Here is a 14,856-nt window from a genome sequence, read left to right as displayed (position 1 = left end):
AAGAGCCAACGGATTCCATGCGGAAACGCATACTGAGAACGGAAAAGAGTTCCTTTGCATTACCTCTAATGATTGCGGACGAAAGCGCATCTTAGAGAAACTTATGTGTCAATCTAGTGGACTTTATGTCACTACAATTCGACCAATTGAATCCAATAATGTCATAAGAGAAGATCTCTTGGATTCTGACACATATTGGCTTTGGCATGACCGACTAGGGCACCCTGGTCGTGATATGATGCTCCGTATACTAAAGACTTCACACGGACATCCATTCTTCAGAGTGAGAAGAAGCAAGAATCGAGAATTGATTCCTGGACTTAACAAGACCGCAACAATTGCAGCATCTGGTGCTGCAGCCGTCTTGGGGCGCCATAAGGCTGGCCAAGTCCCATGTGATGACACCAACCATGAGCATAACGCCATGATTGTTCCTCCAAATAGCTACAATGCCATAGAAGGAGATGTAGTCACACATTTTGCTTCTAATAGCGCTACAGACGCTCAGGCCCAACCAAAATCCTCATTGGTTGCTTCTAAGGCCCCTCGCTCATTTTGCAAAGCCTGTTCCTTCGGGAAATTAGGACCGAGACCGTCCTACGCAAAGGATCCTAAAATACTCATTCCGTTCTTACAGAGAATCCAAGGGGATATCTGTGGACCAATTCAACCATCATGCGGACCTTTCAAATACTTTATGGTATTGGTTGATGCGTCGACACGCTGGTCACATGTCGCGCTGTTGTCCACTCGAAATGCTGCTTATGCTAAACTCCTCGCCCAGATTATCCGTCTACGGGCTCACTACCCTGACCATCCAATTAAGTCAATTCGACTTGATAATGCTGGGGAGTTTACATCGAAAACATTCGATGACTATTGCATGTCACTGGGGATTGATGTAGAACATCCAGTTCCCCATGTTCATACCCAAAATGGTCTCGCAGAAGCTGCTATCAAACGACTACAAATGATAGCACGGACATTGGTAATGCACACTAATCTCCCTGTTTCTGCTTGGGGATATGCAATATTACATGCAGCGACGCTAATTCGTCTACGACCCACTGCAACCCAATCTTACTCTGCGTTACAGCTAGTGACTGGGTACGAGCCTAATATCTCGCACTTACGCATTTTTGGGTGTACTATTTATGTGCCTATTACGCCGCCACAGCGTACTAAGATGGGTCCACAACGACGAATAAGCATTTATGTTGGATATGAATCTCCAACTATCGTCCGCTATCTTGAACCCTTGACAGGCGATCTCTTTACCGCTAGATTTGCGGATTGTCACTTTGATGAGACAGTCTTCCCATCATTAGGGGGAGATAAGAACACAAATGTTCAACAGGAACGACAGGAATTGTCGTGGTCTGTCCCCACTATGTCTCATCTCGATCCCCATACCGCACAGTCCGAACTTGAAGTGCGAAGAATAATCGAGCTCCAGAACGTAGCAGACACTCTGCCTGATGCGTTTTCTGATATTGCTAAAGTGACGAGATCACACATACCTGCTGCAAACGTGCCTGCAAGGATTGATGTCCCGAATAATGGACATAACGCCACTCCTTTAACGCTAGGAGATGGCACCATTGCTCAACATGGCAATAATGTGGCATCTATGGCTGTAGGTCCCGCAAGGAAGCGCGGTAGACCGATTGGTTCGAAGGATACTCGCCCTAGAAAAAGAGCGAATGAGGCACAAATAAATCCTTTGATCATCGATACTCAAAATCCGTCCCATGAGAATGTTCCGGATTATGGTTATGTCCAAGAGACATCATTGGGGGACGCCTCAGTGTCAGAACCTATCCATGAGAACATAGAGATCTCTGTAAATTACACTAGTGTACATGGGACGTGGGAAAGAAACTCCATCATCATTGATGATGTATTCGCGTATTCAGTGGCGCGTGAGATTATTGAGACCGATGACATCGAACCACGCTCCGTTGATGAATGTCAACGTAGAGCTGATTGGCCAAAATGGAAAGATGCGATCCAGGCAGAACTTGATTCTCTAACGAAAAGAAAGGTATTTGGCAAAATTGTACCAATACCACCCAACACCAAACCAGTTGGTCACAAATGGGTATTCGTTAGAAAGCGTAATGAGAAAAACGAGATTGTAAGATACAAAGCTCGTCTTGTGGCGCAAGGCTTCTCACAACGCCCTGGAATCGACTACGAGGAGACATACTCTCCCGTAATGGACGTTATTACGTTCCGCTACCTTGTCAGTTTGGTAGTTTCCGAAAAACTGAACATGCAGCTTATGGATGTGGTTACTGCATATCTATATGGGGATCTAGATACAGAGATATACATGAATATTCCAGATGGAATTCAACTACCCAAATCAAGTGGCTCTAATCCACGGAGCGCGTTTGCAATTAGATTGAAACGCTCACTATATGGATTAAAACAATCCGGACGGATGTGGTATAACCGTCTAAGTGACTACTTGATTGGTAAGGGATATGTCAATAACGAACTATGCCCATGTGTGTTCATAAAAAGGACAAGTTCCGGATTTTCAATAGTAGCGGTTTATGTCGATGACATGAACATAATTGGCACCCTTAAAGAGTTAAGGGAAACCGCTGAACACTTGAAATCCGAGTTTGAGATGAAAGATCTTGGGAAAACACGGTTTTGCCTCGGTTTAGAACTTGAGCACCGTAGAGATGGTATCCTGATTCATCAATCAGCTTATACCCAAAAGATGCTTAGGCGTTTCAACACTGACAAAATTAAGCCTTCAAGCACCCCAATGGTCGTCCGTAGTCTTGATCAAAAGAAGGATCCATTTCGTCCAAAAGATGACGATGAAGAAGTGCTAGAGGCAGAAGTGCCCTACCTAAGTGCAATAGGTGCATTATTGTACTTAGCACAATGCACGAGACCAGACATCTCATTCGCTGTGAACTTGCTAGCTAGATATAGCTCTGCGCCAACACGACGCCATTGGACTGGTGTTAAAGATATCTTTCGATACCTAAGTAGTACGATAGATATGGGCTTGTTCTATCCCTACAGAAAGAAGATGGATTCGGACCCATCAAGTGTCAGGAACGCCACACATGGTGGATTGCGTTCCCTCTCCCCATCCCAAAACGATATAAGTGTTTTGGAAGGTTTTGCTGATGCTGGGTACCTCTCTGACCCACACAAAGGTCGCTCCCAAACTGGTTATGTTTTCACCATGGGAAAAACCGCGATATCTTGGAGGTCTACAAAGCAGACCCTAGTCGCTACCTCTTCAAATCATGCAGAGATTATTGCTCTTCACGAAGCAGTTCGTGAATGTATATGGCTTCGATCCATAGTTACGCATGTTCGAAGCAATTGTGGTTTGAAGTCTACCACAGATGAGCCTACGAGCATTTATGAAGATAATGCTGCTTGCATTGAACAAATGAAGCAAGGTTACATCAAAGGCGACAACACCAAACACATATCGCCCAAATTCTTCTACAATCAGCAACAACAGAAGCTCCTCAAGATCAAGGTGAACCAGGTTCGATCTGAGGACAATGTGGCAGACTTGTTCACTAAGTCATTGCCCAAATCCACGTTCGAGAAACATGTGGCAAGAATTGGCTTGCGGAAATTATCTGAACTCCCATGATCGTTGTCATCAGGGGGAGGCACAGACATCAGGGGGAGATGTCTACATGTTCGTCTCAAAAGCGTGAAGGGTGTGTTGTGCTCTTTTTCCCTTTCGACCGAGGTTATTTTTATCCCACTGGGTTTTTGTTACTCGGCAAGGTTTTTAATGAGGCAACAAGAGAAGCACCATGTTATCCAGAAACAAACTCCACACTCAACGCGCGTTGTGCTCTTTTTCTCCTTCGACCAAGGTTGTTTTTCCCACAGGGTTTTATTACTTGGCAAGGTTTTTAACGAGGCAAATTAGAAGCGCACCTCCAAGACAATACTACTGACATGATATATCCAAGGGGGAGTGTTGTAGTAAATAGGTAAAATGTCTATATCATGGAGTATGCACTTAAGAAGTGGAGAATGTGTGGTTTGTATGGAATGCACATTGAGAGGTAGAGAAATTGTGTAGCAAATATACTAATGTATGTAGGGCAAATTTACACTACTTTGTAACCCTATATAAACCCCCTCAATATGAGAAGAAGACTCACCAATTCACTCTTCAGTTTCTCTGAAACAGTTATATTTATTTTCTCTAGACTTTCCAGTTCAATATTATTAAATTGCATTATTTATTGTTTTCCCTATCTATTTTCATTTTCCAATTTCATTACATACTCATTAAAGCATTCATATATATTTAATAAGAAATAAAACTATGATTAAGATAAAAATGTATGATATGCATATTGAACGCATATTATTGAAATGACTAAGTTTTAAATAATAATAATAATAATAATAATAATTGAAATGACTAAGTTTTTTATTGGGTCCTTGACCCAAAGCACCAAAATATGAAAAAATTATCCCACTTACCCTAGCAACAGATTTTTATTCTCACTTTCCCAGTTTAATAGAAAATGACAATTTTGCCCTCAATCTAATTAAAATATTACAATCATGCCACTACGCCCTCTCCCTCTCTCTCCAGTGCGACCCCGTTGCAGTTCCTTCTCCGATCACTCTCTCTCTCATCTCTCTCTCTCTCTCTCTCTCTCTCTCTCTCTCTCTCTCTCTCTCTCTCTCTCTCTCTCTCTCTCTCTCTCGGTCCTTGTTCACGCCGACGTCAGAGGTCTGGTAGGTTTGAGGTGGCCGGAGTCAAGGAGCGACGATGAAGCTGCATGAAGACGACTTGGTACGCGATCTCGGAGTCACAAATCCGAGGCACCGGCGCCGGCTTTTGACTTGGGTGCCCAGCCGAAACTCGAGCTCTCCTCCAGAAACCTCCAGATCTGGATCTTCTGTTGACTCTTGGTTGGAGACGAAGACCGGATCCCTCTGCAATTTTCTTTTTCCGTCTGAGATCGACCGCTTCTTCCTTTTTTTTTTTGGACGACGCCCTTTTTTTTTTGGACAACATTTTTTTTTTTTAATAGATAACATGGGGCAGGAGGCCTATAATCAAAGAAAAAAAAATGTTTTATTTGGGGGCAATAGACGTCTATTGCCCTCCAATAGACATGCAATAGACGTTTTGAATTGATGTAATCTCTGCGTTTTTTTTCTTTAATGGAAGTTTTATTTGTTTAATGTAGAAAAATTAGTTTTCATTCAGGCGATCGAAAGTTGTATTGGGGGGCAATAGACGTCTATTGGGGGGCAATACAGGTGTATTGGGGGACAATAGACGTCACATCTATTGGGGGGCCATACATGGCTAATAGACGTCTACTGCCCGCAGTAGACGTCTATTGGGGGCAATAGACATCTATTGGGGGCCAATATACATCTATTGGGGGCAATATACCTCTATTGCCCCTCCATAAACATGTCCAGCAACCTATGATCGGAATCCGGCGGCCGGTGACCGGAATCCGGCGGTCGGTGACCGGCTCCGGCGAAGTCTCCTATGGTTTCTCTCTCTCTCTCTCTCTCTCTCTCTCTCTCTCTCTAAGTAACAAAAGGGTGAGGGGTAAAATGGTATTAAAAAAAATTATAACAAAAAAAAAATCTTAATGGGGTATTAGGGAAGACTCCCTTAGAGTGTATTGGGTAAGAGAGAATTAAAAAAACTTAATGGGGTAAGTGGGAAAAAAATCCCTAGAAATGGGGTAAATGGACAAAAATCCTTTTTTATTGTAAAGATCTTAGTTTGTTTGTAAATTATATGAGTGAAGTTATTTGAGAAACTTTAGTGAGGTTTAATAAGTAAATTTAGTATTTGAAAATTTGATAGGAGGTGTAAAAAGCACAGAGGTCAAGTGAGTAAATTTGGAGGTTCCAATAGAAAAACTCTTGATGCATTTATTCAACCCAAATTTCTTTCATAACCCTATATTTATTATTAAAGATTCCTCAAAAGGCAACTCCATCGAGAAATCTGAATTTGCGAAAACTGACCTTTGGATGAGAGGATTGAAATGTTTTATGCATATTGTGAAAAATTCAACCAATTTCTTCTTTCTTTCGACATCGATCCACTTAGTCAACCCAATTACTTTCATAGCGCTATATTTATTAATTAGAATCCTCTAAGGGCAACCCTATCAACACATGTGAAATTGGAGAAATTGACCGTTAGATAAGACCATTGGAATACTTTGCAGTCATTGTAAAAAATTTAGCCAAATTCATTTACATTTCGACTTCGATCTGCTTGGTCAATCTATGTTTCCCTTATAATCCTATATTTCTTTAGAGAGTTTCTATTGGGACCTCCAAATCTGCTCACTTGACCTCACTCTATTATGAATTATTAAATGACATATGTAACCTACTATAAAATGACTATTAAGGACAATAATTATACTAAAAAATATTATATTTAGTTTATGTAGACTTTCCAATTCAATAATAGTAGATTGTATTTCTTATTATTTTCCTTATCTATTTTCATTTTCCAATTTCACTACATACTCATTAAAGCATTCATATATATTTAATAAGAATTAAAAATATGATTAAGATCATATGACATAAAAATGTATAATATATATGTTAAACGCATGTTGGTGAGTTTATGATTTATGACCTAAATCTAAGTCAGCCAATTATATTTGCAAAAAAAAAAAAACTAGTAGTTTAGAAAACAAAAAACAAAAAATATTTAAATAATTAATCACGTGGTACAAAAAAATAGAGAAAAAAAAACATTAAAAAAAATGATTTTTTTTTAGAATAAAAAATAAAAAAAATGATTTCTTCATTTTTTTTTTTGCACAGCAAAAATAGAAGAAAAAAATTATTAAAAAAAAAACAAAATAGTTCATGGCATTTTCTTATTGATTAGACATTAATTTTTGAAACCCAAGTTTGATTAAGAAATGTATATTTAGTTAAGATTTATAGAGTGATTAAATCATTGAAATGACTAACTTTTTTATTTTAAAGATAACAATTTGTTTGCAAATTATAAGATTGAGGTTATTTGAGGAAGTTTAGTGAGGTTTAGTGAGTAAATTTAGTATTTGAAAATTTGATAAGAGGTGTAAAATGCATAGAGGTCAAGTGAGCAAATTTGGAGGTTCCAATAGAAAAACTCATTTCTTTATTAGATTCTTTAGAGGGTAACACCTTCAAGGATTATGAAACTTGGGAAATTGACCGTTAGATGAGAGGATTGGAATATTGTATATTTTTTTATAAGAAATTCAATCAACTTTGTCATAGTTTCGACTTCGATCCTCCTAATCAACCAAAGTCGAAACTATGACCGATGCCATATCGATTACAAACCATGCCAATTTTTTTTGTATGGTGTATATAATGGCATGGTAAAGTCAATTCGCTGTGTCTCGATCCTAATCATTGAAAAATTTTGTTTTTGATCCTTCCCATGTATCCACCATGCCATTATATACACCATACAAAAAAAATTGGCATGGTTTGTCGTTGTCGTAATGGATGTAAAAAGAATTATATTTGGTTAAGGAAACTACTAATCATATAATTAATTAGTAATAAAGATTACTTAACTAATACTAATTTTGCGAACTTAGGTTAGAAGGTTTTTGTTTTTAATAAGGAAAAAACGTAATTTTCAATTGTGTAATTGTCCATTAATAACAAGCATTAATCAAGCATTAATTCACTAATAATAAAATTAATTAGTAATATAGACTATTTAACTAAAAGTAATTCGGTGAACCTAGGATAGAAGGTTCTTTTAATTTTTTCTGAAAAAGGAAAAATCATAATTGTGAATCATCAATTGATAATCAAACATTAATTGGCTTTATTGTTTTCAATTCAATTAGTAGTTTGTGTTACCAAAAAAATTAGAAAGGCTAAGGGCTAAACAAGTTACCAATTTGTTAAATATTTTAAACTATTGTATATAATATACTAATCCAATGGTCCAAAATATTTAACAAAATGCGGGTATGACAAACACCAAGGTACCCAAGAATTCTCTGAAACTAAAAGGCGTACCCACTTCCTTTCCATATGTTGTTTTATTGCTCTTGAATTTCAGTGATCGAATCACCACCGGGAGTTTTATTTTCCATGCTATCGGACCATAATTCCACCGACACTCTCTAAGAACTCATCTGGGTCCAGCTTTATCTCCATCATAAGGGAAAAGAAAAATGATGAGAATGTTGTTTTGAACTGATCGAGTCTGATATGCTATTCTTAGGTCTTAAATGTGGTATATATCTTATATTTCTACAATATTTTAATACAAGCTAAATTTGAAGCTCACCTGAGTAGGGTTAGCACCCCCATTACCTCCGTGCTAGCTTTTCAGCTCTAACAAGCGCACCACCATGTTCATCATATACACTACAAAAAATATGTCCTTTTCCGACCGACTTTTTCCGACCAAATACTTTTTTGGTCGGAAGTGACATTATTTCCGACCAAAAATAGTTTTCCGTCGGAAATACAAATTTCGGATGGCCTTTATTTCCAATGACAAACAATATCTCGGAAAAAGTTTAGAGTGTGGTCGGAAATAATTATAATTTGGCGGCAAAAGTTCCCGCTAATTGTTTTTCCGACCAAGTGTGATGTCATCGGAAAATAAATGGGCATTTTCCTATAAGAATTTGTTTCGTCGGAAATTATAGGGTTTATTTCCGACCAAATATTCACCGTCGGAAATACCAAAAAAAAAAAAAAAAGAGGGTTAAAAGTGGGCAATATATAGAGTCCTGCATTTTTTGTCTTCATATTCTTGCAAATTTGGTCAAAACATAATGAAAAACCAGAAATAGGTTCATCATCATTCAATGCAACAAAGTATAGCCACTATTAGAAATGTCATATAATAGTAAAAAAGTACACAGTAAGTAGTAATCCTTTTTTTTTAGTTAAGAAGCGAACTAAGAGCTGACTCTTCACCCTTATTCGAAATTTTATTGATAAAAAAAATATACAAAAGGGAAGGGGGACTAGACCAAAACCATTCCCAAGGAACACAAAACAATAAAGATATACAATTCAAATTTATGTGAACACCAACATATACATTACAATGCACATTAATAGGCCTAAATTTTGCCAGCTGATTTCAGATGTCTAGACTTCAACCTTCCCAAATGGACAGTACTGCAATCACAAAACAATTCGTTATTTTGTTGACTTACATGTGAAAAAAGAGAATACACACATACAAATCATCAGTAGGGACTTGAAGTACAATACCTCATTCTTCATTAACTTCTTCCTCGTTACGGTTTGCATATGTGTGACTCGTCTGAGATTCTTCTTCTTGATACGGTTCCTCTTCATTAGTAGGCATTTCAAAAACGTTTCTGGGTTTGGTTTCCACCACGACACTCCAAGCACTGTTTTTTATTCCTTCAACATAATAAACCTGGGTTGCTTGGGATGCCAGCACAAATGGCTCTTGGGTATTCAACTTACCCTTATTGTTGACACTTAGTATGCCATAACGATCTTCCTTATAACCTTTGCCTTTGGTAGCTGTGTCAAACCAATTACAGTGAAACGAGACAACTTTATTGTGATCTGTATACCAGAGCTCAACGACGTCTGTAAGGGTTCCATACCAAGGCACACAATTAATTTGGTTCTCTCCTTTGACCATAACTCCGCTATTTTGTGTTTTCTTCGTCACATCATGTTGTACAGTATGGAACCGAAATCCATGGATATTGTAACCTTTGTAGTAGACAGCTTGCTTTCCAGGACTTTGGGCCAAAGAACGCATTTGAGCGCTCACTTTTCCATCTACATACAATTGTTGGATCTGCATGTGAAGAATGTAATACTTTTTAATAAAAAATATTAAATATAGCTGTTAACAGTTATATTTCAAATCAAAATGGTGGTTACCTTCTTAGAAAACCATTCCACAAAATTTTTTTTGTGCAACTCATCCACCCGATCATCACCATGTTGTATACGAAGAATGTCCTTATGTTCTCTGCACATAGACCTCCTTATAAATTAATTAATATCACATACATATATATATATATATATAAATTTAACAACTTATGGTGATAGGATTACGTACTCAATAAAAGGCAAACACTCATCACAATTTGTCAGGACATAATGGGTGGCAGCATGATGAAGCTCTTCAGTCATTACTGTCAATACACCTGTGCCAATAGTTTTACCCGGAAGTGAGAAGATAGATAATTGAGTCTTGTCTTGCAATGGTTGACCTCCATCATAGTTTCTTTCTACTCGGTTAAATTTAGTCTCAACTTGACATAAATATCGTGAACAAAATGTGATACACTCTTCTGCCAAATAACCTTCGGCAATAGAACCTTCTGGACAGGCTTTATTACGAACATAAGTATTTAACTTATGCAAGTACCTATTCATCAAGAAATCAGATATATTATATTAGAGAAGTGTGAATTAAGAATCACATAATAAAAGTTTGTAACAGTTTAATATTTAAAATTATATTAGTTACGTACCTTTCAATGGGATACATCCATCTATACTGCACAGGCCCACATACTTTTGCTTCCCACGCCAAGTGAATTGACAAATGAACCATGATGTCAAAAAATGCAGGAGGAAATATCATTTCCAACTTGCATAGAGTTATGGCAATTTTCTTTTCCAGAAGTTCCAAATCCGAGACCCTCAGTACTTTAGCACACAATTCTCTGAAAAAGTAAGAAAGCTCAATCAATGCTTCACAAGGTTTTTTGGGCAGTAACTCTCGCACCACAAGCGGAAGTAGTCTCTCTAAGAAAACATGGCAATCATGACTCTTCATGCCAGAAATACTGCGTCGTTTAGCATTGATCCAACGAGATACATTTGAACAATATCCATCAGGAACTTTCAAGTTCAGTAACCATTCACATATAGCTTTGATATCAACAGCAGACAATTCAAAAGGTGCCGGATCATAAACTAGTTTGCCATCCTCCTCTCTAGGCCAGTAAGCTTTCCTTATATCCATAGCTTGGAGATCAAGACGAGCATTTAAAGAATCTTTTGTTTTACCATCAATGTTCATTATTGTGCCAACCACATTATCGAAAATATTTTTTTCGATATGCATCACATCTAAATTATGGCGCAACAATAGTGTCTTCCAGTAAGGCAATTGGAAAAATATACTACTCTTTTTCCAATTGTGAGTCGTTCCAAATCCAGGGATAATTTGGGTTTTCTTATTCTTTCCATGTGCAACTGTCTTCAAACCCTGAAGTTCATCTACAATTTCCCCACCAGATTGTCTTCTTGGTGCACATTTCTCTTCCCTTGTATTATCAAAAGGTTCCCGTTGTTTACGCCATTCATGATCTGGTGCTAAAAATCGACGGTGCCTCATATAACATTGTTTTGAGCCGTGTTGTAATCTACGACTAGAAGTCTCTGACGCACAACATGGACATGCCAATTTTCCCTGTGTACTCCAACCAGACATGTAACCATATGCAGGAAAATCATTGATTGTCCACATGACCGCAGCTCTCATTTGAAAATTTTGTTTTGTAGAAATGTCATACGTTTCTGCACCATATTCCCACAAAGTGTTCAACTCATCGATCAACGGTCTCAGGTAAACATCAATATCATTGCCAGGACTCTTCGGTCCTGGTATGAGTAAAGATAAGAAGATGTAAGGCTCTTTCATGCACATCCATGGTGGAAGGTTGTACGGAAATAGCAAAACTGGCCAAGTACTATGACTAACACTCATATTTCCAAAAGGGTTGAATCCGTCAGTCGCCAAACCAAGCCTTACATTTCGATGCTCATTGCCGAATGATGGATGAATTTGATCGAAAGTTTTCCAAGCCTCCGCATCTGCTGGATGCCTTAAAACACCATCTTTGACACGGTCTTCAAAATGCCACCTCATATCTGGAGCTGTCTTAGATGACATAAATAGTCGTTGAAGTCTAGGTGTGAGTGGAAAATATCGCAAAACTTTCCACGGAATCTTTTTAACTTTTTTTCCCTTTTTTTTTATGGTAGTGCGTTGTGTCTTCCACCTTGAAAGCTTGCATGTAGGACATTCAGATGCATCTCCAAGCTCCTTGTAATATATTACACAATCATTTTTGCAGGCGTCAATCCTCTCATAATGAAGTCCAAGCTCTTTTACAATCTTCTTTGCTCCATAGTTTGATGTTGGCAATTTTTCACACATGGGGAATGCATTTTTCAACAATTCCAATAACTGGTCAAATGCCTTGTTGCTCATATTACCAGTACTCTTGATGTGCATCAAGTTGACAATAAATGACAAGTTGGAATATTTCTTGCACTCAGGATACAATGGCACTTCTGATTCCTCCAACAATTTGTAAAACATCTGCGCATCTCCATTGGGATCTTGTTGGATACATTCTTCTATCAGTTCTTGCATATTATCACATTGATCAAAATGGTCAGCCACATTACCATCAATATGATTGTGACTATTACCACTGCTACCACTATCATTAACCACCTTCTCCCCATGTTTACGCCATACTATATAGTCTTGCTTAATACCCCTGTACAAAAGATGATTCTGTATTGTTGCTGGCAATTCTCTATCTTGGTTTAGACAACTTCGGCATGGACAATACATTTTTCCATCCCTATCTTTGACATGCCTAGTAGCGTAATCGATGAAATTTGTGACTCCATCAAAATACCTTATATCTGACCGGTTTAACTTCATCCATGATTTATCAACTGACATCTTCTGTATAGTAAATGAAATTTAAAAACGTCAAGTTTTGTAAATTAGTCCTTACTGTTTGATTCAAAAACAAGTAATAACCAAGAGTCCAACTTTAATTGCAAGTCTTCAACCAAGGTTTAGAAATACGGCCCAAGGGTTCTAGCCTTAACATCAGTCTCCTTCCTCAATCTTTTGGTAACTCTTTTAAAACATGGCCAGGTAGTAGAGGAATGATTTTGGCGAGGCTCAAGGCCCACTTGCATGCACTTCTCATATCCAATCAGCCTAGACACCATGTCCTACTAAGGTGCGCCTACTTGAAAGAGAAAGGAGGGGGAAGCCAATGTTAAAGAAAGAGTCCTTCACCTTTTCCGTTATGGTTTGAAGCTCACAATCAAACTCTAATGCTCACAAGTATATTATATGTATATTTATAGAATTGTTGGCGCAAATAAACAAGAAATTATTTTCGTCCCCTGACTTGAATAACCACTACTATTTTATACTACAATCTTCTACAAGGTTAATTTTGGAGCGTATCATAACATAAACTTTGTTTTACTTTTTATTTTTATTCGGGTTTCATAGGATTTTTATTATTATTCTGGATTCATAGTTTTTTTTTATATTCTGGATTATTTGTTTTTTTTATTATGGATTCATAGTTTTTTTTTTAAATTCTGGATTATTTGTTTTTTTTATTATGGATTCGAGTAGCAGCCAAACTTGCAATAAGCGCGTGTGTTTGGAACGTGACAAAGAGTTTGGACAATTGGAACAACAAGTTCATACTCTTACGGATATGGTGGCTGATTTGAAACAAGTCCTTCAAGCTTTCATGGCAAATAGTTCGGTAAGTGAATGCATATATTGTTTTGGTCATTTTCAAAAACTCCATGCCTCTTTAAGTGATTGCATATTCTGCTTTGTCCTTTTGGGATTTTGATTTTGCTGAGTGAAACATATGGTTGCAGCAATTAGGAGGTTTTTTTAAGGTCCTTATACTTATTATACTTTGTTGCATTTCCTGTTTTGCTATTTTGACAGGGTAAATCTACTAATGGAGATTCCGAAACAAATGCATCTTGATCCTTAGCTTCTAGCCACTAGTTACAAGGTATTCGAACAAACCTTATCTATCTATATGAGGCAACAAAATATTAATAATGTGCGAGTAGTTTAGAATTAATGGTTTTATTCCTTGCGGTATTAATAATGTGCAACTAAGTATCTTAGAGTATTATATATGGTCAATGACTTTACCTTATGATATGATAGCACATATGTACTGTTAAACATGCTATATTTGTTTTCTTTTTCATACCTCCTGTGAGATATTATAGTAATTTGCAACATGTTGGATTGGCTATAGGACGAGACATTGAGGAATGCAGTTGCAAAGTTTAAGCGGAAGAAATGAAGACAATAGGTTTGTCTTTGTTTATTCAATCATGCTTAAGTGGAGATTGTAGTTACTAACTTCAGTACGTATTGGGCTTTTAGGTGGCAATTAGTTTGCTTAGTCATGTTTGACAAATGTAATCTTTTATTATTTGATTTTAGGTTAGTATTTTCTCTCGTCATATTCTAATGTCATGGATGATGTTATTTTATATATGTATTAAGACTATGTAGTTTTCATTCAATCAATTATTCAAATCTTCACTATATTTATTTAGTTCTTCAAGTTTCAGGAAATAAATATTCAATTTGTGAAAAAATTCTAATAATTAAAATGGAATGTAATTTCATTTACTATATTTATTCTCACAAGAGGTGAGCCGTTTGTGACAACAATTATTCATCGGTAAAAGTCATTTGTATAGACGGTAATGATTATTAATTCCCACAAAGCAAATATGAAATCGGAAATACTCAAATACTAATTCCTACAAAAGTAGTTACTTGGAAATATTTATTCCGACGAAGTTTTTGGTCGAAAATATGTCATAGGAAAAAGTTTTCCGACAACAATTGTGCTCGGAAAAAGGTCGTGGGAAAAGACTTATTTCGATGAAACCGGTGGTTGAAACTACGTTGTCGGAAATAGATATTACGACCAAAACTGTGGTCGGAAATAATTCGTCGGAAATAAAATTATTTCCGACGGAAAA

The 14,856-nt window shown here is 37.2% G+C and overlaps 1 protein-coding gene and 1 long non-coding RNA gene across 2 annotated transcripts; one reads left to right on the top strand and one right to left on the bottom strand.

Annotated features, from left to right (window-relative positions):
* Nucleotides 1-9,268: 9,268 nt before the first annotated feature.
* Nucleotides 9,269-12,760, bottom strand: LOC112184649. Its single transcript, XM_024322898.2, has 4 exons — nt 10,524-12,760; nt 10,106-10,417; nt 9,922-10,012; nt 9,269-9,835 (listed from the first exon to the last, which is right to left on the bottom strand). Exons 1-4 carry the CDS (start codon nt 12,758-12,760, stop codon nt 9,269-9,271), a joined length of 3,207 nt encoding a protein of 1,068 aa, XP_024178666.2.
* Nucleotides 12,761-13,454: 694 nt separating this feature from the next.
* On the top strand, nt 13,455-14,327 carry LOC121051556. Its single transcript, XR_005806090.1, has 3 exons — nt 13,455-13,595; nt 13,790-13,859; nt 14,115-14,327. It is a non-coding gene; the product is annotated as an uncharacterized LOC121051556 (long non-coding RNA).
* The last annotated feature ends 529 nt before the right edge of the window (nt 14,328-14,856 follow it).

This window comes from Rosa chinensis, chromosome 2 (assembly GCF_002994745.2).
Source record: "Rosa chinensis cultivar Old Blush chromosome 2, RchiOBHm-V2, whole genome shotgun sequence".
In the NCBI taxonomy this organism is placed as follows: Eukaryota; Viridiplantae; Streptophyta; class Magnoliopsida; order Rosales; family Rosaceae; genus Rosa; species Rosa chinensis.
Note: the sequence above shows the minus strand (reverse complement) of the source record. Positions and strands in the feature narration are given on the sequence as shown.